Source organism: Trachypithecus francoisi, unplaced genomic scaffold, assembly GCF_009764315.1.
Source record: "Trachypithecus francoisi isolate TF-2019V2 unplaced genomic scaffold, Tfra_2.0 Lachesis_group5, whole genome shotgun sequence".
In the NCBI taxonomy this organism is placed as follows: domain Eukaryota; kingdom Metazoa; phylum Chordata; class Mammalia; order Primates; family Cercopithecidae; genus Trachypithecus; species Trachypithecus francoisi.
Window position 1 is genome coordinate 40,027,108 of NW_022681470.1, and position 21,363 is coordinate 40,048,470.

The 21,363-nt window shown below is 43.6% G+C and overlaps 1 protein-coding gene and 1 long non-coding RNA gene across 2 annotated transcripts in view; one reads left to right on the forward strand and one right to left on the reverse strand.

Annotated features, from left to right (window-relative positions):
* The window catches only part of LAMC2 (laminin subunit gamma 2), a 58,860-nt gene extending 38,913 nt beyond the window's left edge, over positions 1-19,947 (forward strand). The window contains exons 8-23 of the mRNA XM_033195920.1: positions 654-766; positions 1,752-1,970; positions 2,538-2,720; positions 3,397-3,642; positions 5,998-6,140; positions 7,230-7,386; positions 7,695-7,900; positions 9,435-9,514; positions 10,646-10,801; positions 11,525-11,669; positions 12,415-12,567; positions 13,371-13,485; positions 14,424-14,623; positions 15,107-15,265; positions 15,359-15,458; positions 18,198-19,947. Of these exons, the coding sequence (XP_033051811.1) occupies positions 654-766; positions 1,752-1,970; positions 2,538-2,720; positions 3,397-3,642; positions 5,998-6,140; positions 7,230-7,386; positions 7,695-7,900; positions 9,435-9,514; positions 10,646-10,801; positions 11,525-11,669; positions 12,415-12,567; positions 13,371-13,485; positions 14,424-14,623; positions 15,107-15,265; positions 15,359-15,458; positions 18,198-18,451 (2,629 nt within the window). The 3' untranslated portion in view covers positions 18,452-19,947. The remainder of the gene's footprint in view (positions 1-653; positions 767-1,751; positions 1,971-2,537; positions 2,721-3,396; positions 3,643-5,997; positions 6,141-7,229; positions 7,387-7,694; positions 7,901-9,434; positions 9,515-10,645; positions 10,802-11,524; positions 11,670-12,414; positions 12,568-13,370; positions 13,486-14,423; positions 14,624-15,106; positions 15,266-15,358; positions 15,459-18,197) is intronic.
* Positions 7,346-10,638, reverse strand: LOC117074463. The gene is made up of 3 exons (XR_004433590.1): positions 10,445-10,638; positions 9,762-9,865; positions 7,346-7,431 (listed from the first exon to the last, which is right to left on the reverse strand). It is a non-coding gene; the product is annotated as an uncharacterized LOC117074463 (long non-coding RNA).
* Positions 19,948-21,363: the final 1,416 nt, after the last annotated feature.

Consider the following 21,363-nt stretch of genomic DNA (forward strand, 5'->3'; position numbering starts at 1 on the left):
TTGACATAGCTTCTAGCCCAAACCAAGTGCACAGTGAACTTTTGTTTAACAAATCAGTGAATGAAATGAAGGTGGGTAGAGTTGTTCCTGTATGAGATACTTCGGTAAAAAACAAAATGAAATTTAGAGGAACAGCACAGGGGCTGGTGATATGTTATAGTGAGCCACTACGATGCCAAATTAAAAAGTATTAAATGTGGACAATGTAAAAGTGGAAGCTGGTTTTTGAAAAAAGAAAGTAAAATGTGCTCAGATAACAAAGAAATGATTTTTTTTAAAAAAAATCAATGGTTGCTCTTGAGAATCAGAACTTCTGGAACGTGGAGATATTCCTAATACTAGCTTATGGGTGGCCAAGAATAGAAAGTGGTATCTGAGGACTTGGGATCAACATGGTTTCAGGTGACATCACTCCTGGATCTGGACTTCCCACACTGGGATGCCTTCCATCACTTTCTCTGCGGTTTGCCCTCCCCATGGAGTGAGGAAGGTCCAAGTACATGCCTATGAAAAGGTGGCTCTCAGTCCTGTGCCCCCTTCTAAGCAGGACTGGGAAGGGGCTTAGCTGTTCCCATATCCTCAGGCATAATTTATAACAGGTAGGTATGTGGTAAGAATCGGATTTTTAAAGCTTTTGATTTTAAATTATGCAGGTTAAATGAGCATCCAAGCAGTAATTGGAGCCCCCAGCTGAGTTACTTTGAGTATCGAAGGTTACTGCGGAATCTCACAGCCCTCCGCATCCGAGCTACATATGGAGAATACAGTAAGTGGCTAAGAGAAATTAATTTCTCTCTTCTTAGGTTTTAGTGTAATTTGATTCAGCTGTCTAAGGTGGTGGCAGTCTCCAAACAAGTAGATAAGTTATTTGATGATTCTGACCTAGAATAATTGATTTGATCTGAATTTTTATATTCTAGAAGCTTTTTAAGAAGAAATGTTCTCTAAAAAGATGTCAGCACCCAGCACCAGTGAAGGGTGAATGACGCTACCTTGCTAAAAGGGCCACTTAAGTTTTTTTAAAGCTGATTATCTGAGAAAGTTAATCTACAATAAATGGACACATTTCCTTAGCTAGGAAATGGTGCCTACAACACAGTCTTATTTGTTCCTTGAGCAGCTTTTCCTTTTGAGATTATACTCTATGCTACCCTGTTTGAGTCATCATGTATTCTATTAATTCCTTTGTTTTTTGTTTTTTGTTTTTTTGAATTTTACATGTTGGGTCCTCCTAATCCCAAATGGAATTATTTAACAAGAGTTCCTTAAGCTTTTCTGCACTCACTCACGTAAAAAGCAAGCGTGGCTAGCATGCACTATTTCCATGTCACTGATGCAGCAAATAAAGCCGGAAGCAGAAACATGTAACAATGTATTGACTCTTACTGTATGCCAGGTAGATTATAATACATGCATTATCTAATTTAATTTTCACAACAGACATAGGAGATAAATACCACTGTTACTTCTTGTCTATAGTTGAGGAAACACAGTCATGGAGAGGCTAAGGGACTTGCCCAATTTACACAGCTAGGGAAGGTGGAGTCAGAATTTAAGCCCTGGGTTTTCTGACCCCAGAGCCTGTGTGCTCAGTCACAGTGGGGGACTGCTATACCTCTCTACATGGCATGATGTATGAACACCACCTGTCTTTGTTAGGGAGTTAAAAAAAAAAAAATCCCAAGAGAGATCTGACTTGAGATCTTCAGGCTGTACCACTTGCAACTTCTAAACTGTTCTCTCAATTGCAGGTACTGGGTACATTGACAATGTGACCCTGATTTCAGCCCGACCCGTCTCTGGAGCCCCGGCACCCTGGGTTGAACAGTGTATATGTCCTGTTGGGTACAAGGGGCAATTCTGCCAGGATTGTGCTTCTGGCTACAAGAGAGATTCAGCGAAACTGGGGCCTTTTGGCACCTGTATTCCTTGTAACTGTCAAGGGGGAGGGGCCTGTGATCCAGACACAGGTGAGTGAAATGACACCTGGACCAGGTGGCCGGGGTGTCGTGTGGAGGAGAGAGAGCTGTGTAAGAAAGACCATGGCTGAACTCACATCAGAGGTGGGAAAGGATTAAGGAGAGCTGAGCTGGAGTCAGGGAAGATGGACATGGTGCCTTATTACACTCAATCCCATTCATTGTGGAAATACCACAAGGTTGTGAGAAAGGTGCCAGGTTACAGGAAATGGTCGTCATGGTTCGGTGCTGAGTATGGGAGTTGGTGTCGAGTTGCAAGAATTGTGTGGGGAGATCAAAGACAAGTCCGGGTCTAAATGAATGTGCAGACAAGTGGTGTCAGGCCACAGAGAACATGGGAACAGTGTTAAGTTATGGATAGTAAAAGAAGTGGGTGTCTACTTTGGATAGGGGAGCAAGGGTGAAATTCAGGGCCTTGGTCATGTGTAGATTTGGTCCTGTGGCAAGGGTGAATGCCAGTGCTCAGGCACTTTGACATTCTCTGCTCTGACCCATGTTGAAGGAAATGTATTGTCTGACCCTGCTCACTTCTCTGCCCCTCCACTCTTCTACCCCCAGGAGATTGTTATTCAGGGGATGAGAATCCTGACATTGAGTGTGCTGACTGCCCAATTGGTTTCTACAATGATCCACACGACCCCCGCAGCTGCAAGCCATGCCCCTGTCATAACGGGTTCAGCTGCTCAGTGATGCCAGAGACAGAGGAGGTGGTGTGCAATAACTGCCCTCCCGGGGTCACCGGTAAGGCCACGGGTCTGCTCTGCTACCTGCCTCCTCCTGTCCTGATGCCATGAATGTGTGCAAATAGCTTCTATTCTGAGGAATTTCTAGGAAATTCTAATGACTTCGGGTTCACCTAAATGTGCTCACTCGAAAGATAATATCTTAAAGATAAGATATTGCGATGCCCAAGAGGTAAAGTGGATTAAGCAAGAGCAGAGTGCAATTATGGGAGAAAACACCTGAAGCTTTTTTGAGAGGTTTGTCATTAGAAGATGACATTTTCAGACCAAGCACATGGTTTGTTTCTTAATTAACTGAGATAAAGAGGGAAAACTTAGTGACCTCTTAAATGTCACATCCTTCTGCTGGTCAGTCTGAAAGAAGAATGGATTCTTCAGCAGCCGTTTTGGGGGTATTGTTCAAAACCTTACTACTTCTGTGGAGCTGCCTGCTTTTTCCCAGCCAGCTAGTTAAGCCTCCTAGTGGCGCTGCTGTGTTCTGCAACCTGCGGTGGGCATGGAGTGAGAGGGCCAGCCCTGCCTTGCGCACCTGCTCCTGAGGGCTTTGTTCGGGGGTCCCTGGAGAAGCACATTTCTCTGGTTCTTCTAGAGGGTGACTTGCAACTTTAGGCCTCTGCATCTGGTCTTCCTCCCGATGGATGTCGACCTAGGCTTGGTCATTTGTTCCTTCCCAGGTGCCCGCTGTGAGCTCTGTGCTGATGGCTACTTTGGGGACCCCTTTGGTGAACATGGCCCAGTGAGGCCTTGTCAGCCCTGTCAATGCAACAACAATGTGGACCCCAGTGCCTCTGGGAACTGTGACCGGCTGACAGGCAGGTGTCTGAAGTGTATCCACAACACAGCCGGCATCTACTGCGACCAGTGCAAAGCAGGCTACTTCGGGGACCCGTTGGCTCCCAATCCAGCAGAAAAGTGTCGAGGTAGGACTCCACCCCAGGCAGGCTGTGTCTGTGTGTGCCTGTGTACACATGCACTTGCTTGCCATCTAAGCAGGGGCAATGGCAGTTCATATCACGATGTTACTTTGGTTCTCTGACCAAATTGACCCGTGAGCACCTTGGGCCTTTCTTCATCTGTCAAAGGCCTTAAGACAGGTTTCCCCTGTAGCCAGGTCTGGAAGACAGAGCTAGGTTAAAGCTGGGTGGGAGAAGTGAAAAGGGTCAGGTTTACATTCCTACGCAGAAGGGGAGATAACACGGGGCCATATCCTATGCCCAATCCCAAGCAGCAAGACAGGGAAGTGGCCGCCAAACCTGCTGTAGGAGAGTAATAAATGACTCGAGAGTAAACCTGAGCAAACTCAAGTGGGAAGGGGAGTGGGCTGTAAAGTAGTTTAAGAGACTCTCTCAGAAGTCAGCATAATTGATGTATAGAAAGGTAACAGTCGAAAGTTCTCCTAACGAAACAGCTTCAAAGTAGCAGCTGTAGTGGAGCATTCCTGAGGCCTGCTGCAGATCAAAGCATGAATATGCAGACCGGTCCTCTTGCCCATCTCTGCTTTCAAATCTTTGTACATGTTATATTCTAGAGGCAAGTTCAGTTCTAGAGGAGCTGGCCTGCCCCACAGACTCACTCCTCAGTCCCAGGCTGACCTTGGCTCCCAGAACTCAGGATTTTGTTCACCCTAACTTTGTTTATAAAGTCCAGAATGGGGTCAGGCATGGTGGCTCACGCCTGTAGTCCCAGCACTTTGGGAGGGCGAGGCGAGTGGATCACCTGAGGTTGTGAGTTCAAGACCAGCCTGGCCAACATGGTGAAACCCCATCTCTACTAAAAATACAAATATTAGCTGGATGTAGTGGTGGGAGCCTGGAATCCCAGCTACTCAGGAGGCTGAGGCACAAGAATCTCTTGAACCCGGGAGGCAGAGGTTGCAGTGAGCCGAGATCATGTCACTGCACTCCAGCCTGGGCAACAGCACAAGAGTCTGTCTCAAAAAAAAAAAAAAAAAAGTCCAGAACCACTCTGGACAACCAGGTTGGAAGACTCTTGGTTCCTCATGAAGACCCGGAGGTTTGCATGGAGCTCACAGCCTCCCACTCACACCAGAGTCTCCACTTTGAAGTGCTTGAGGACCTCTGCAACCTGAAGCTTCTACTTAGTGGTACAAATCCCTTGGGGAATTCTGGACCAGCCCAGCCCAGACCCCAATCTCTGGGTTGGCTGTGATGTGCTAGAAAGCACCTCATGAGAGGAAAAGCCCATATGACACCAGCAGGACTGAGTTCAAGTCCAGTTTTGTAACATACCTATTATATTGTGCTAATTATGCCAATTACTCCCTCTGAGCCTCAGTTTGCTCATATGTATGATTAATATTTAACTTAAAGTGGTGGATAAAAGACAGCCCACTATACACACTATAATTCTAGTTATATATTCTAACTATATTCTGTCTTTAATTGTAGCTGTAATTCTAGGTTACCAACAGAAATTTCACTGGCTTTATACCACACATTTCTTCACTCAACTATCCTTTATCAAGCACATACCATGTACCCAGTGTGGACCTAGATACTGAGGCTATAATGGTGAATAAGTCATCCCAACTCTCGAAGAGTTTCTATGATAATAAGGAAGATACACAAATATGTATGCAAATAATGACAACACACTTAGATATATAATCAGCGTTTTGTGCGCCCTGAAGATAGAACAACCCAGAGAATCACTGTCACCCAGAGAATCACTGTAATCATCAAAGTGTCTCACCCACTATTATATCCTTAACTCCTATAACAGAACCTGGCTTAATCAATTTGATTGAATGAGTAAAGGTATTACTTTCTTAACTATTTCCTACACCAGAGGCCACAGAACAGAGGAAAGAACATTGGCCCTTCCTGAGCTCTCATTGTTGCTTGCCATTTACTTGCCATGTAACGTCAGCCAAATTACTCAGCTTCCCTGAGCTCACATTCCTCATCTGCAAAATAGAGGGGGATGTCTACATCTGGCATGTAATGGGCCCAGAAGAAATGTTATTCACCTTGAAAGCAAAGCCAGAGTGCCTGCAGAATATCTAACAGGCTTTTAGTTTAACAGGGGGAGGAAAATGAGCACTGCCAGAAAGGCTTTAATCTCCCCACAGGCACACACACCAGGCAAACCTGCCGCATGATTCCTAAGACCTATCTGTATTAAGAAGGTGCATGGAGGCGTAGAAGGATTCTCTGCTGTTGGAGGCTTGATCTCCTTCCTTGTATCTTTGCTCTACCTCCAGTTTCTAGACTAGTTTGGTGTGAATGCTCCATTTGTCTGTCTTTTGTCTCTAGCTTGCAACTGCAACCCCATGGGCTCAGAGCCTGTAGAATGTCGAAGTGATGGCACCTGTGTTTGTAAGCCAGGATTTGGTGGCCCCAACTGTGAGCACGGAGCATTCAGCTGTCCAGCTTGCTATAATCAAGTGAAGATTCAGGTATGCGTTCTTCTCTTTGCCACCCCTAACCCCACAGAATCAAATCCTTAAGTGTCCACTGGTTGGTTCTGTCACAGATCTAGGACCCTCCTAGTCTCCTGAGGATGAGAGTGTGATTACTATTTCTTTCTTTAAAAATTGCTGTATTAAAAATTTCTGTATAGTGATAATATGTTCAGGTTTATGTTCTTATATATACCATTTTCAAAACCTCTTTTGCAGATACTGTTTCATTTGGCACTAATGATAACTTAGTTGAGTTGAATGGAAAAGTATTCTGACCTCAGTTTTCATTGGTCAAACAAAGTCTCAAAATACTTGAAATTTTTCAAAGTGATATGGCTAGGTGGAACTCGGAATCCCACCCATGTCCCCTAACTGAGTTCAGGGCTCTTCCCACTATAATATGTCACTTTCCAGCTCGATTTTTTTTTCAACAGATGTCTTTGTAAAACAAATGAAGAAAAACATAAACATAAAAGATATCAGGAGTCCAGAAAGTATCAAGTCTTCCCAAACAAGAATGGCCTCCAGAAATTTCTCATTTGAATTCCAGAGAGGAATGAACTTGATGTTCTTGTTAATTATTAACTATTTTTCTTCCTGGAGTCAGGATTGGGGAAGACAAAGGTCCAAACAGAACTCCAAATGTAGAGCAAACTCAACTTGTTTTTTAAACTGATCTATTTAACAAGCCTTTTACGTATTTCCTTTGTGTCAGGCACTGTTCTCTTGTCTCTAGCTTGCAACTGCTTTCGCTTTACAAATACTAACTGCATAGTAAAGCTTGACCTTTACAGATGTTAACCCAGGTAGTCCAAGTAATAACTTTAGGAGATACTATTCTTATTTTCATTATCCTAATTTTATAGATAAAGAAAGTGACTTGCCCAAAGTCATACAGCTAGTGAGTAGTGAGGCCAGGATTCAAACTCAAGGACTCTAGGCTCCAGGGTCTAAAATTTTAACCACCATGACATGCTAAGCGTTTCTGGACTTTTGGTATTATCCCCAGGGTAGCTGGTATTGGACAATCCCTTGGGTACATGGTCTCCACCCTCTGTTCTGATCTTTCTTTTGTGGTTTCAGATGGATCAGTTTATGCAGCAGCTTCAGAGAATGGAGGCCCTGATTTCAAAGGCTCAGGGTGGTGATGGAGCAGTACTTGATACAGAGCTGGAAGGCAGGATGCAGCAGGCTGAGCAGGCCCTTCGGGACATTCTGAGAGATGCCCAGATTTCAGAAGGTGATGAAGGCCAAATTCCCTTCAGACAGAGGAGAATTCATAGTCCTAGAAGGAATGGCTACGTTAGGTCATAAAATCTTCTATGGTTATCAGTTCAGCAAATATCTCCAACCAGCCCTTGCAGAAGTGCAAGGACTGTCTGTGACATTCCCCCTGGGACTTGAATGATGGAGATAAAAGAATGGTTGCATGCATTTCTCTATTGTGCTTTTGTCATTTGGCCATAAGCCAGTCAACCCTCCGTTATGTTTGCTGACTCTATGCTGACCCAGAAAGTGCTCATGCTCCCTTTCCTTCTTTGCTTTCAGGTGCTAGCAGATCCCTTGGTCTCCAGTTGGCCAAGGTGAGGAGCCAAGAGAACAGCTACCGGAGCCGCCTGGATGACCTCAAGATGACTGTGGAAAGAGTTCGGGCCCTGGGAAGTCAGTACCAGAACCAAGTTCGGGATACTCACAGGCTCATCACTCAGATGCAACTGAGCCTGGCAGAAAGTGAAGCTTCCTTGGGAAACACTGTAGGTTTTGCTGGGCTAGGGTATTGAGAATTCCTGCTGTGTTGGGAGATCTACTTCTAGATCTCACTGACTCACTTTGTTTTCTCAGTGGCTCACTTTCTGCTTCTGATCTACCTGACAGGTGGTTGGACTTCTGTTCCTTGCAACAGTCACATCTATTTATGTCTTTGGCCTTCTGCAGTTTCCTATTTTACTGCGTTATGTTCTTCTCCCTAGTTCATTTATTTCTAACTACATCCTCATCTTGGCCCTGCCTCACCTCCCTTCTGCCTATCTCCTAGCTTGTTAACTCCCAGAGGGCAGGATTTACTTTAGTTCATATTTACTTTCTCAGCCTACAGTACAGTGTATAGCTGTGGCAAATGTCTGGTGCATGAACGAATGGATGAATGAATGAATGAATGAAAAGAAAGGAAGGAAAGAAGGAAGAAAGGAGGAAGGAAGGGACAGAGGGAAAGAAGGACAAAGGAAGAGAGGAAGGAAGGAAGGAAGGGAGGGAGGGAGGGAGGGAGGGAGGGAGGGAGCCCAATAAAGACATGGTTTGGAAAATGGGAAAAAAATGCTGCCAATATGATTTTCTTAATGTAGTTTGTAATGTGGTAGGAGGGAGAGATTTGATTGAGCACTCTTCTATTTCTGAATGAAGAAGGCTATGGTGACAGTAATGTAAATGGATGGGTGGGAGATGAATAGAGGAAGTGGAATGATAATCAGATACTATACTAAGGAAGTCACATTGAAAATAATGTGTATTGATTGTTTCCTTTATTACGAAAATGTTTGCTGTAGAAAATAAATAAAAATTCTCTATGATCCCGTTATTATCAAATAACTACTGTTAAAACTTGGAATATATTCTACTGGACTTTAAATTCATATAAAAATATGTACATGTATATATTTTTATTTTTAATTTTTTTGGCTCCCAGCAAGAAAAGAATTTTTGTTTTGTTTTGTTGTTGTTGTTTTGGGGTTTTTTTATGTATATATATTTTAATGCATCTATACAGACTTTTTTGAACTTCGATTTCTTTGTTCTTGTCTATACATACTTTTTTTTTTTTTTTTTTTGAGATGGAGTTTTGCTCTTGTTGCCCAGGCTGGAGTACAATGGTGCGATCTTGGCTCACTGCAACCTTCACCTCCCAGGTTCAGGCGATTCTCCTGCCTCAGCCTCCCGAGTAGCTGGGATCACAGGCGTCTGCCACCATGTCTGGCTAATTATTGCTTTTTTGGTAGGAATGGGGTTTCACCATGTTGGTCAGGCTGAACTCCTGACCTCAGGTGATTCACCCGCCCCGGTCTCCCAAAGTGCTGGAATTACAGATATGAGCCACCACACCCAGCCTATACATACTTCTTAAAAATAGAATGATAATAGTGAATAGAGGCATGGTGTAAGTGTCAGCGTGTGGAACTCTGTGTGACTAATGACAAGTGGTTCTGACAGGACAGATGCTGCACCTGCTTAAGTTCCATGGCCAAGTGCAAATCCTTAACCGATTCGCCTTAACCGATTCTCCTTTTCCCACAGAACATTCCTGCCTCAGACCACTACGTGGGGCCAAATGGCTTTAAAAGTCTGGCTCAGGAGGCCACGAGATTAGCAGAAAGGTGAGCAGCATTAGAGGGCACCTCTGCTTCAAGCCGTCTCTGCCAGGTCAGACTTGAGTAAGACGGTAGGGTATCAGGGATCCAAGCATCATATTTATTCTCTCCAGGCTCCTTTGCAGCCATTCCCTACCTTGAAACCAATTTTTAACCACTTGGCTTTTACTGCATGTGAGTGGCCACTGGGCAGGGTCATTTGGCAGGAGTTGGGGGTGAGGGTGTTTCTTTCCCACATTTCCCTATGACTCACAGTATGGCTGTGGTGTATGTCAGATGTGATTCCTCGGTCCACGTGAAATGAATCAGCCCTTGGAAGAGAAAGCTCTGCAGCTTTCAGGGACTCCCACACCAAGCCTGGGAACAAGTAGCAACGAGTTGTTTGTTAGCCTGTGGGGGCCAAGACTGCAGAGGGGGAACTTCCTCCTGAAAACCGGCTCTGCAGGGCCCCAATGATAACATGCATCTCCCTTCATCCTTGACTCTGACTAGAAATCCTATGGTGTTTAAGGGTTTTGCTGGTAGGGGAGTGCTCAGCAGGGTGGCAGACTCTGTTAATCCCAAGTGGAATTCAGTCAGCGGAAGAGGGCTGATTTGTGTATTTGTAACATGAGCTGCCTCCTGAGCGCATTGATTTTTGGTTTTGTTTCTTTGGGTTTTTTTCAAAAAAGCACTTTTTAGAACCAGGAGGAACCAAAAGTATCCAGGGAACTTTTATAGACATGCTTTGTCTCCCTGGTGGTGGGTCCAGTTTAGAGCTGAAGCGAAAGTGAGTAGGGGTTGAATCCTGGGTGAAATAAGACCTAGAGGTTTCTTCCTGCAGCAGACAACTTACAGATGCAGTGTTTTATCACCTGAGACTGCTCCCACCCATCTCCACCCTCCACTCCGCCCCGGGCCTCCAGTGATTATGCCATAAACGGAAAAGATCACTACAAGGTCTATGACATGAGGCGAATTCTCCAAAACACCTTCTGCTTCTTGATAGCGCCTCTAATTCCATGTAATTTGGGTCAGTTCTGTAGGGTTTTTCTAAATCAAACCAGCTCCCGTACTCTTTGCCCTTCGTTTAACTGAACGACCTAAAGGAAGCCCTTTGCGTGAAAACTCTTATTCTTTTGTTTTTAATCCTTTCAGCCACGTTGAGTCGGCCAGTAACATGGAGAAACTGACAAAAGAAACTGAGGACTATTCCAAACAAGCCCTCTCACTGGTGCACAAGGCCCTCCGTGAAGGAGGCGGAAGCGGAAGCGGTAGCCGGGATGGTGCTGTGATGCAGGGGGTTGTGGAAAAGTACGTTCCTACGGGTCCTCCCGTGGCTCATTATACCTTGGATACTCCCAGGGCAAAAGGCTAACTGTACTTGAGGGGCACCGTACTAGCTGTAAAAACATATTATTAATGAGAATAAGAGGGCCGGAAACATGGGAATTTTACTTTGGGGAAAAGTAGATATTTTTAAGACTGGAAGAAAAAAAGGTTGGTTAGTCTAAATAAAATTTATGTTTTGATTGTGATTACAATACTTGGAGGTATGGTCACTCTCTGGTGTATGAAGGGTGTGAGTAAACCCATCTGATGGCATGGGGAGATATAAAAATACAGAAATATATTTCTGTTATCAAGAAGTGGGGAACTTGGGATTGAATTTTTCTGACCCAACCTGTATAAATTAAAAGGCTTATGTTTAGTGGAGAGGGACACATATCTGATAAATAATTTTATTTGGTTCTTCTGGTTATTCCAACTACATACTTTCAAGACAACAGGGTGAAATTTTGCTTTTATTAAGAAAAAAAGGGGGGCTGGGTGTGGTGGTTCACTGTTGTAGTCTCAACTACTTGGGAGGATTGCTTGAGCGTGGGAGGATGAGGCTGCAGTGAGCTGTGATCACGCCACTGCACTCCAGCCTGGACAACAGAGTGAAACCCTGTCTCAAAAAAAAAAAAAAAAAAAAAGAATTCTCAAAGTCCTCTTTTTGTTACTGCGCCCTCCCCACCCCACCCCCAATACCAGATTGGAGAAAACCAAGTCCCTGGCCCAGCAGTTGACAAGGGAGGCCATTCAAGCGGAAACTGAAGCAGATAGGTCTTATCAGCACAGTCTCCGCCTCCTGGATTCAGTGTCTCAGCTTCAGGGAGTCAATGATCAGTCCTTTCAGGTGAGGGCATCCGGCCTGTGTGCTTGACATGCAGGAGGGCCATAAATACTTTCTTCTCTGGGGGTGCCATAATATTGTTCAATCATTCAGTTTTTTCTCCATGTTGACCATTTCTATTTTAGAGTGGGAAGAGTATTTAGCCTTCTCATTATCCATTTCCTTGTTCTTAAACCCCAATCCTAGTCTCTGGAAAGGCTTTGACCCATACTAAGCCTATTACTGGATAAAAGTTTTATGTATCTTCCTTAGTTCTGGGGACTGTTGAAATCTGTGGGAAATTTTTATGAAGTTTTTTGTTTACACTTGAGTCCAACCTATAGTATATCTCTATGTATAGCCACTCGGAGATGACTTGTTCTCAAAAGTTTTGCATTGTTTCTGCCATCAGTTCCCTTAACAATTCCAAACTTATTCGATTAAGAAAATTTTGTTTACTACCTACAGAAAAAAAATTCACAATTCCCATGGATATATGTTCCCATGAATATATAAACTAACATGTAAAAATTTTAAAAATAAAAAAGAACAAACACAAAGCCTGTTTGACATTGAGGGGACCTGCTGCCTTACTTTCATGGGGCATACTGACTCATTTCTGTTAGGTTTGGGGCCTGGATGGCTAGTGACTATTTTCTTGGCTTCTTAAGGCTGTTGCTATTTTCAAACAATGGTGCCAGGTCCTAACAAAGCTGATGTGGTAACTGGTAAGCAGAAGTCAGACTCCTTGGTTTCTTTGGGCTCACAGGTGGAAGAAGCAAAGAAGATCAAACAAAAAGCTGATTCACTCTCAAGCCAGGTGACCAGGCATATGGATGAGTTCAAACGTGCACAAAAGAATCTGGGAGACTGGGAAGAAGAAACACAGCAGCTCTTACAGAATGGAAAGAATGGGAGAGAGGTATTATTTTGTTAATTCATTAACTCAGTAAACATGTATTGAATGCCTACCATATGAATACATATGGCAAGAAGAATAATCAAAAGCTCTCTGACCAGGCACGGTGGCTCATCCCTATAATCCCAGCACTTTTAGAGACCAAGCTGGGAGGATCACTTGAACTCAGGAGTTTGAGACCAGCATAGGCAACATAGTGAGGCCCTTATCTCTACAAAAAATAAAAAAATTAAAAAATAGCTGGGCATGATGACACATGCCTATAGTCCTAGCTACTTGAGAGGCTGAGGTGAGAGGATCACTTGAGCTCAGGAATTCGAGTGAGCCATGATTACATCACTGTACTCCAGCCTGGGTGACAGAGCAAGACCTTGTTTCTGGAAAAATCAACAATGAAGGCACTGCTTATGGAAGAAGTAACAGTTGCAGAGATCTTGGTGTGATTAGCTCAACTCTACCCAGTGAGTCAGCCCTCAAACCTAGGAATAAGACCTAGGCCTCTTGGGTCTAATTTTGGTCTAGCTCAGTGTACTACTTGACTTCAGGAAATATCTAGAGTTTAAAATTATGATTTATAAAACTGTTCCTGTCCCTGATGGTGGACTAGAGTTTGACCGTTCTCTATATGGAATGTGTTGTGGACTTATAAAGTTTGCTCTGTCCCAGATTGTAGAGGGGTTTGCTACAGCACCCCTAGACTCTGCAGTGAATCACAACAATCTGCTGTCATGAAAAGAAATGTGTCAGAGTGATTTTGCCAGCAGGAATGTACTTCCTCTAATCTTGTTCTGTCTGCCTTTTTATAGAAATCAGATCAGCTGCTTTCCCGTGCCAATCTTGCTAAAAGCAGAGCACAAGAAGCACTAAGTATGGGCAATGCCACTTTTTATGAAGTTGAGAGCATCCTTAAAAACCTCAGAGGTTAGTACTTCATGGTTCAGGTCACTTGAGTATTTTAAGGGTATAGCCATGACCGATTTCCTTTGAATTCTTGTATATCTCTCGAAGTGGCAGGTATATTGGGATCCTTAGTAAATATCTTTCTAAATAAAATATAATACATTAATATTTAATGTAGTAGTAATAATACAGCCAGATGTCAGAAGTTTTGAGTTCTGATTTCTGCTGGGCCACCTGACCAGGCCAGACTAGCTGTGTGATCATAGGCAAGTCATGTAACCTTTCCTAAGAACCTAATATCTTCCTCTTTAGAGACAAGGTTAAACTATGTGATCTCTAAGGTCCCTCACAGATGCAACATACCACTACTGTACAGACATTTTTCCTTTTCCTCTGTAGTCTGGTTGGTTCCAGTATGGAGCTGATATATTTCTTTGTGGTGATAACAGAGCAACCTTTGTCACTGCATCTAGATCCCAGGAGATTTGGATTTGTGCCTTGCAGAGATTTCATTAAAACGTCAGGCTTCTTCAGTAAAGCACAAAAGAGAAACATTCCTAAAATTTTGGAATTTTTTTCATGGAAAGTACCTCTCTATCCATTCAAACCTAAACCCAATTCTTATCGTTGGAGCTTAGGGCTTAAAGCTTTGGCTTGATGCTTTGGGCTTCAAAGATTCTACCTGCTTCTGATCCACTCTGCAGTTTCGATACTCTTGCAGTGCTGTGGAACTTGGGCTGATTGTCGGTTTCTCTAAGCAACAGAATAATTATAACCCCTCCAATGCATCTTTTAAGATGCTTTCTCTTAGATAAGACAGTTAATTCCAGCTGCAACTTCCCACACCATCACCCCCAGTCAGTAATAACACTTTCAGGAATTTTTCTTTACAACATCAGCCCCTTTCACTCATTTGTAAGTTTGCTTTCATCTTCATGGCAGTGTTTTCTTCATTTCAGAGTTTGACCTGCAGGTGGACAACAGAAAAGCAGAAGCTGAAGAAGCCATGAAGAGACTCTCCTACATCAGCCAGAAGGTTTCAGATGCCAGTGACAAGACCCAGCAAGCAGAAAGAGCCCTGGGGAGTGCTGCTGCTGACGCACAGAGGGCAAAGAATGGGGCCAGGGAGGCCCTGGAGATCTCCAGTGAGATTGAACAGGTAAAAGAGAAATCGACATGTGTGTTGGTACCGGTAGCACCAAACACAAGGGTGGTGTGGAGGGAAAGAGAGCATTGAGCTTATTTTAACCTCTGAGGCTCAGAGCCCTGCTGTGGTCCATGGCAGCCCCAGATTAAAAGACTATGACAGCAAAGAGGCATGACAGAGAATGATGTGTTTTTTGTCCTCTGGGTTTTCCCAAATGGTTCCTAACTCTGTTCAACATTTGGTGAGCGTTGAATTGAGACGGAAGCAATGTCTTGCCGCTGACCTTCCTAGTCCCTAAAAACATACCCCCAAATTAGCTTGTTTGAGGCAAAGCTTGGCAAAGGGTGTGTCCCTAAGTCTGATTCTCTCATTATTCATCTAACTTACTCCATCAGGGCCTGGCTGCAGCTGTATTTTTTCTACGGTTGTCTTTGGGATGCTTTTGTACCTCACCCCTATCTCTCCTTCCGTCCCTGGCTCCTTTTCTTCTCCCAGGAGATTGGGAGTCTGAACTTGGAAGCCAATGTGACAGCAGATGGAGCCTTGGCCATGGAAAAGGGACTGGCCTCTCTTAAGAGTGAGATGAGGGAAGTGGAAGGAGAGCTGGAAAGGAAGGAGCTGGAGTTTGACACGAATATGGATGCAGTACAGATGGTGAGTTCCTGTTGCTTTCAACAGGAGATCCCTTTCAACTTGCCAACATGGAAAATACCTTTTCAAGGCTGGTTTGTGCTTATTTGTCCACAGGTGATTACAGAAGCCCAGAAGGTTGACACCAGAGCCAAGAACACTGGGGTTACAATCCAAGACACACTCAACACATTGGATGGCCTCCTGCATCTGATGGGTATGTGAAGTACCCACATTCTCCAGGGCTTTGCTCCAGAACACTCACTATACCTAGCCCCAGTGAAGGGGAATCTCAGCTTTCCTTAAGGATATCAGTAAATGTGCTTTGTTTCCAGGCCCAGATACTTTGGGCAGGTTCCCTTACATTTACTGGACCCTGTTTTACCATTGCTAAGATAGGTCACTGAACACCTATTGCACTTGTGGGTAAAGGTCTGTAGGCCAAAGAACTGGGTGTATACAAGCAACTTCACAGAACACGAGACAGCTTGGGAATCCTGCTTAGGAGTGTGGCCTGGACCCTGCGAAGCCAGTGGACAGTTTTAAGCAGAGGAATAACATCACCACTGTATAAGATCCCTAGGGCAGCCAAGTGGAGAAAAGCTTGAAGGGGGGTTAGAGAGAAGGCGGGTTAGAGAGAAGGGGGTTAGAGAGAACTTAAGATATTGTTGAAATAATTGAGGAGAGAAATGACAGGAGCCTGCTCGAAGGCAGTAGAATGGTGGCTGGGAAGATGTGAAAGAAGATTCTGCCAGTCTGTGAAGTCAAGAATCACTTGCCGGCTGGGTGTGGTGGCTCACACCTGTAATCCTAGCACTTTGGGAGACTGAAGCAGGTGGATCACCCGAGGTGAGGAGTTCAAGACCAGCCTGGCCAACATGGTGAAACCCTGTCTCTACTAAAAGTACAAAAATTATCCAGATGTGGTCATGGGCGCCTGTAATCCCAGCTACTCGGGAGGCTGAGGCAGGAGAATCGCTTGAACCCAGGAGGCGGAGGTTGCAGTGAGCCAAGATGGTACCACTGCACTCCAGCCTGGGGGACAGAGCAAGACTGTCTCAAAAAAAAAAAAAAAAAAAAAAAGGAATCGCTTGCCGATTTTACATTTGTTCCTTCCCAAACCAAAGTTATACCTTGATGTAACCAGTGGGAGGGACTTGAGCTGCTTGGGTAAATAACCCAGAAGAAATGTGGTGAGAGTAGGCCTGTAAGATAATTTTAGGAAGATCTGATGGCACGGTGTGGAAGAAAATCAGATTTCCTTACAGAATGACTCCCAGAAGAAAACTTATTTTGGTTAAATTTCTGGATTTAGATAGAGCTGATATCAAACCCTTATTTGGACTGTTTTATCAAGCTTGGACTGCAGCAGATGTGGAACTAGGGATTCGTCACAGATTCCAGTAACATTTAGGAAAAGGTTTGGCTCTGCTATTCCAGTTCAGTAGAACACGTTTAAAACTGGATTTTTCTGTAGGGTGTCATCATCACCCTGAGAGACCAATATCATCTGTGTTGTTAGAGTCTTGGGTCTGCTTTGTGATCCAATGAGCCTACAACAGTAAAATGCCCTCAAAGGATTGAGAAGAAAAAAAACCCACAAACCTTCCCAATTGAAACTTTAGCAGGATTGTTTAGTGTTCTTAAAAAAAAAAAAAAGGCAATGAAACTAATGAGACCTGTAAAGAGAATATGAGAGAGAGTAGGGACAGCAGGGTAGATGGAAGCTATTAAACATTTACTATGTGTCAGGTATGATGCCAGATATTTTCATGGTGTAACATCATTTGTCTTGTAAAAGTCCTCTATGGTGGGTTTTATCATTTTAATTATTTTATTTCATGAAGGACTGAACTGAGGCTCAGAGGTTAATAATGCCCCACAGGTCACATAGTAAATTGTAGAGCCAGGATCCAAACTGAGATATTTTTGCCTCCAATGCTTGTGTTCTTTTCTAGTAACTCATGCCACCTTCCCATAGACAAGGTTATTTTGTTCCCTAGCTTACTTTACTTCCTCTGCGTGTCATAAAATCCTAAATTCCTAAATTCTCCCTGACCCCAAGTGAAAGATCCATTTGGATCAGCATTTTTGTTACAGTGTTGTTTCTACTCTGTGTGCTCTCTTAAGTCCTGGATCGATAAGAGATTAACTGTTCTAGGTATAATAAACTCATGCAGTCAAATACTATCACTTCAGCTCAGATATGTGAGGCAACTTGACCTTGAGTTCGAATTGACCAAGGGCCACTCAAACCTATTTGAATTAAATGGGTCTGGCCAGGTGTCCTTCATATTGACATTAGTTTTAAAGAGTCTATGGGTAACACATACCTGAACGAATGTGATTTTATTTTAAATTGGAAATAAAATAATGTCTAGTCTGATGACTGCTGTTTCAGGCCAGAATGATGTCTGACATCAATTTCTAGCAGCTGGAATCCATTCCCCAAATGGCAAAGCATACCTTGGCCTCTTTAACCCTGAAGCTCAGCCAGTTTCTAAAGGTCTTCTAATAGAAAACAGCAAGATATTTCTTAAGAGTGGTTTGGAAAGCATAATTTGGAGTTGAATCTAATCCTAGCAGTGACCTATGTTAGGCAAGGGGCTTGGATAGTGCTCAGTCCCCTATGACTTTCAGTCCTCTTTTTTTTTTTTTTTTCTCAGAGCGTTAACTACTGACCCTAACACAAAAGGAAAACTCCAGACATCATGTTGCTGAACTAGATAGCTCAGAGTCTTGAACAGGGTTGTTCATAGTCTAGTAGCTAGGCTAGCCTTCTCAGGACTCTTTCTAGATGATTTCTAATTTAAAACAAGCTTTAAAATTAATGGTATACTATTTGCTATAGGCAAGTGGAAACAGGAATTAGTTATGGGTATAGAAAGGCACTCATGTTGAAGGAAATCTAACTACAGCTTTTCTATGTTAACTCATGTCTCATTCCTTGAAATAGACCAGCCTGTCAGTGTAGATGAAGAGGGGCTGATCTTATTGGAGCAGAAGCTTTCCCGAGCCAAGAACCAGATCAACAGCCAACTGCGGCCCATGATGTCAGAGCTGAAAGAGAGGGCACGTCGGCAGAGGGGCCACCTCCATTTGCTGGAGACAAGCATAGATGGGATTCTGGCTGATGTGAAGAACTTAGAGAACATTAGGGACAACCTACCCCCAGGCTGCTACAATACCCCGATTCTTGAGCAACAGTGAAGCTGTCATAACGATTTCTCAACTGAGGTTCTTGGGATAGATCTCAGGGCTCAGGGCTCAGGACCATGTCATGTGGGTGGATGGGATGGGAACATTTGAACATATTTAATGAGTATGCTCATGTCAACTGACCTGACCCCATTCCTGATCCCGTGGCCAGGTTGTTGTCTTATTGCACCATACTCTTTGCTTCCTGATGCTGGGCAATGAGGCAGATAGCACTGGGTGTGAGATTGACCAAGGATCTGGACCCCAAAGAATAGACTGGATAGAAGGACAAACTGCACAGGCAGATGTTTGCCTCAGAATAGTCATAAATGGAGTCCTGGAATTTGGACAAGTGCTGTTGGGTTACAGTCAACTTATTCTTTGAGTAATGTGACTAAAGGAAACAAACTTTGACTTTGCCCAGGCATGAAATTCTTCCTAATGTCAGAACAGAGTGCAACCCAGTCACACTGTGGCCAGTAAAATAATAATGACTCATATTGTCCACTGCAAGCTTCTTGCTGATCAGAGTTCCTCCTACTTACCACCCAGCATGTGAACATATTCTCCACTTTCAAGCTGGGGGAAGTGAGCAATGTTGGAGTGAGGACCTGTAAGGCGAGCCCATTGGGAGCAATGGTGCTTGCTGGTGCCTGCCACTTTTAAGTTCTGGATCCGGGCATGACATCCTTTCTTTTAATGATGCCATGGCAACTTAGAGATTATTAAAGCGTTTCCTACCAGCAAAGCAAATGTTGGGAAGGCATATATGTTTTCCGTTTAAAAGTGATAGAAAAGTGTGGCTTGGGCATTGAAAGAGGTAAAATCTCTAGATTTCTTAGTCCTAATTCAATCCTACTTTTCAAACACCAAAAATGATACGTATCAATGTATTTTATCTTATTTTCTCAATCTCCCCTCTCTTTCCTCCACCCATAACAAGAGAATGTTCCTAATCACACTTCAGCTGGGTCACATCCATCCCTCCATTCATCTTTCCATCCATCCTTCCATCCATTACCTCCATCCATCCTTCCAACTTATATTTATTGAGTACCTACTGTGTGCCAGGGGCTGGTGGTACAGTGTTGACGTAGTCTCTGCCCTCATAGAGTTGATTGTCTAGTGAGGAAGACAAGCATTTTTAAAAAATAAATTGAAACCTACAAACCTTGTTTGTCACAAGTGGTGTTTATTGCAATAACTGCTTGGTTTGCAACCTCTTTGCTCAACAGAACATATGTTGCAAGACCCTCCCATGGGGGCACTTGAGTTTTGGCAAAGCTGAGAGAGCTCTGGGTTGTGCACATTTCTTTGCATTCCAACTGTCACTCTCTGCCTTTCTACAACTGATTGCAACAGACTCTTGAGTCATGATAACTCCAGTGGGAATTGCTGGAGAAACCAGAGGCACTTCCACCTCGGCTGAGAAGACTATGGTGCTGCCTTGCTTCTGTATTTCCTTGGATTTTCCTGAAAGTGTTTTTCAATAAAGAACAATTGCTAGATGCCTGGGGTCAGTTTCTGATTTACTAAACTCTAAGCCTATCATGGTACCAAAGCAATGGAAATGAAAATGCCACAGAAATGGCAATAGGTCCTAGAGTTAGCATCTTCAGTTCCCACTTCTGAGCATCTTACTCTGCTCTTTCCAACCATAAGGGATTGATGATGCTGTCAATGAGATTTTTATGAGGTTTAACTGATACTGTCTCCTAAGCATAAAGCTTTATTTCTAGAACAACTCAAGCTGGATGGAGGGGGGTGGTATAGTTAATATTCTTATCTTTTTCATCAGCTATAAAATGAAGGTAAAATTAATAGTTTGTGGTGCATATGTCATGCTTTTTAAGAAGTTAAAATGTACTAAATTGAGATCATGAATTGGCCATCTACACAAGTGACTGAGGAAAGAATCCTGCTTGTGTCCATTGACCCCCACATTCTGATAGGTCTGGTCACTTTGCTTTACCTTCTATGAAAATGAATTTGTAATCCTGTCTTGGCATACCCAATTACACATTCTACAGATCTCTTGCTGTAATAAACAACCAGTGCCCAGACTCCACAGTCATTTCAGAGGCCCTGCCATTTACAACATGTGACTTCTGAGGTTGCCTGGGGGATGGAGGGTTGTGACCATTCCAGCAGGTTGTCACCAGCTGATGGAAAAGAACATGGAGTAAGGAGACACAGGAAGGCTGAGTTTAGGAGGGCCTCACATGCCATGGTCCAAAACCCATGAAAACAATCACATCTACCCTGCAAAGGGGTCTGGAAGATGTAGTCCTTTGTTGGAAGCCACTTCTCAGTGACAATTCTACATTATGAAAGGAGAAAATGCATTGTCGGTGATTGGCTGTCTCTTCCAAGCATAAGATTAGACAGTATGTGTTCTAGGAAACTTGGTGACGGATCCCATTAGTTAATAACCGTGGTATGTGTAATCATATAAGGATTCCTCAATGGAATAGATTGTTTTAAAAGTCTTAAGGGGCTGGGCGCAGTGGCTCACGCCTGTAATTCCAGCACTTTGGGAGGCCGAGGCGGGCAGATCACGACATCAAGAGATTGAGACCATCCTGGCTAACACAGTGAAATCCTGTCTCCACCAAAAATACAAAAAATTAGCCAGACGTGGTGGTGGGCACTTGTAGTCCCAGCTACTTGGGAGGCTGAGTCAGGAGAATGGCGTGAACCTGGGAGGCAGAGCTTGCAGTGAGCCAAGATCGTGCCATTGCACTCAAGCCTGGGTGACAGAGCAAGACTCCGTCTCCAAAAAAAAAAAAAGTTGTAAAACTGTCTGTCTTCCCTGACAAATGGGAGATGATACCTGAGTAGAGATGGGGAATAGAAAATGACTTATGGGACTTCCCTTGGTGTACAAATAATTCTCTCATTTCTAAGGACCTGAAAAGTTATCC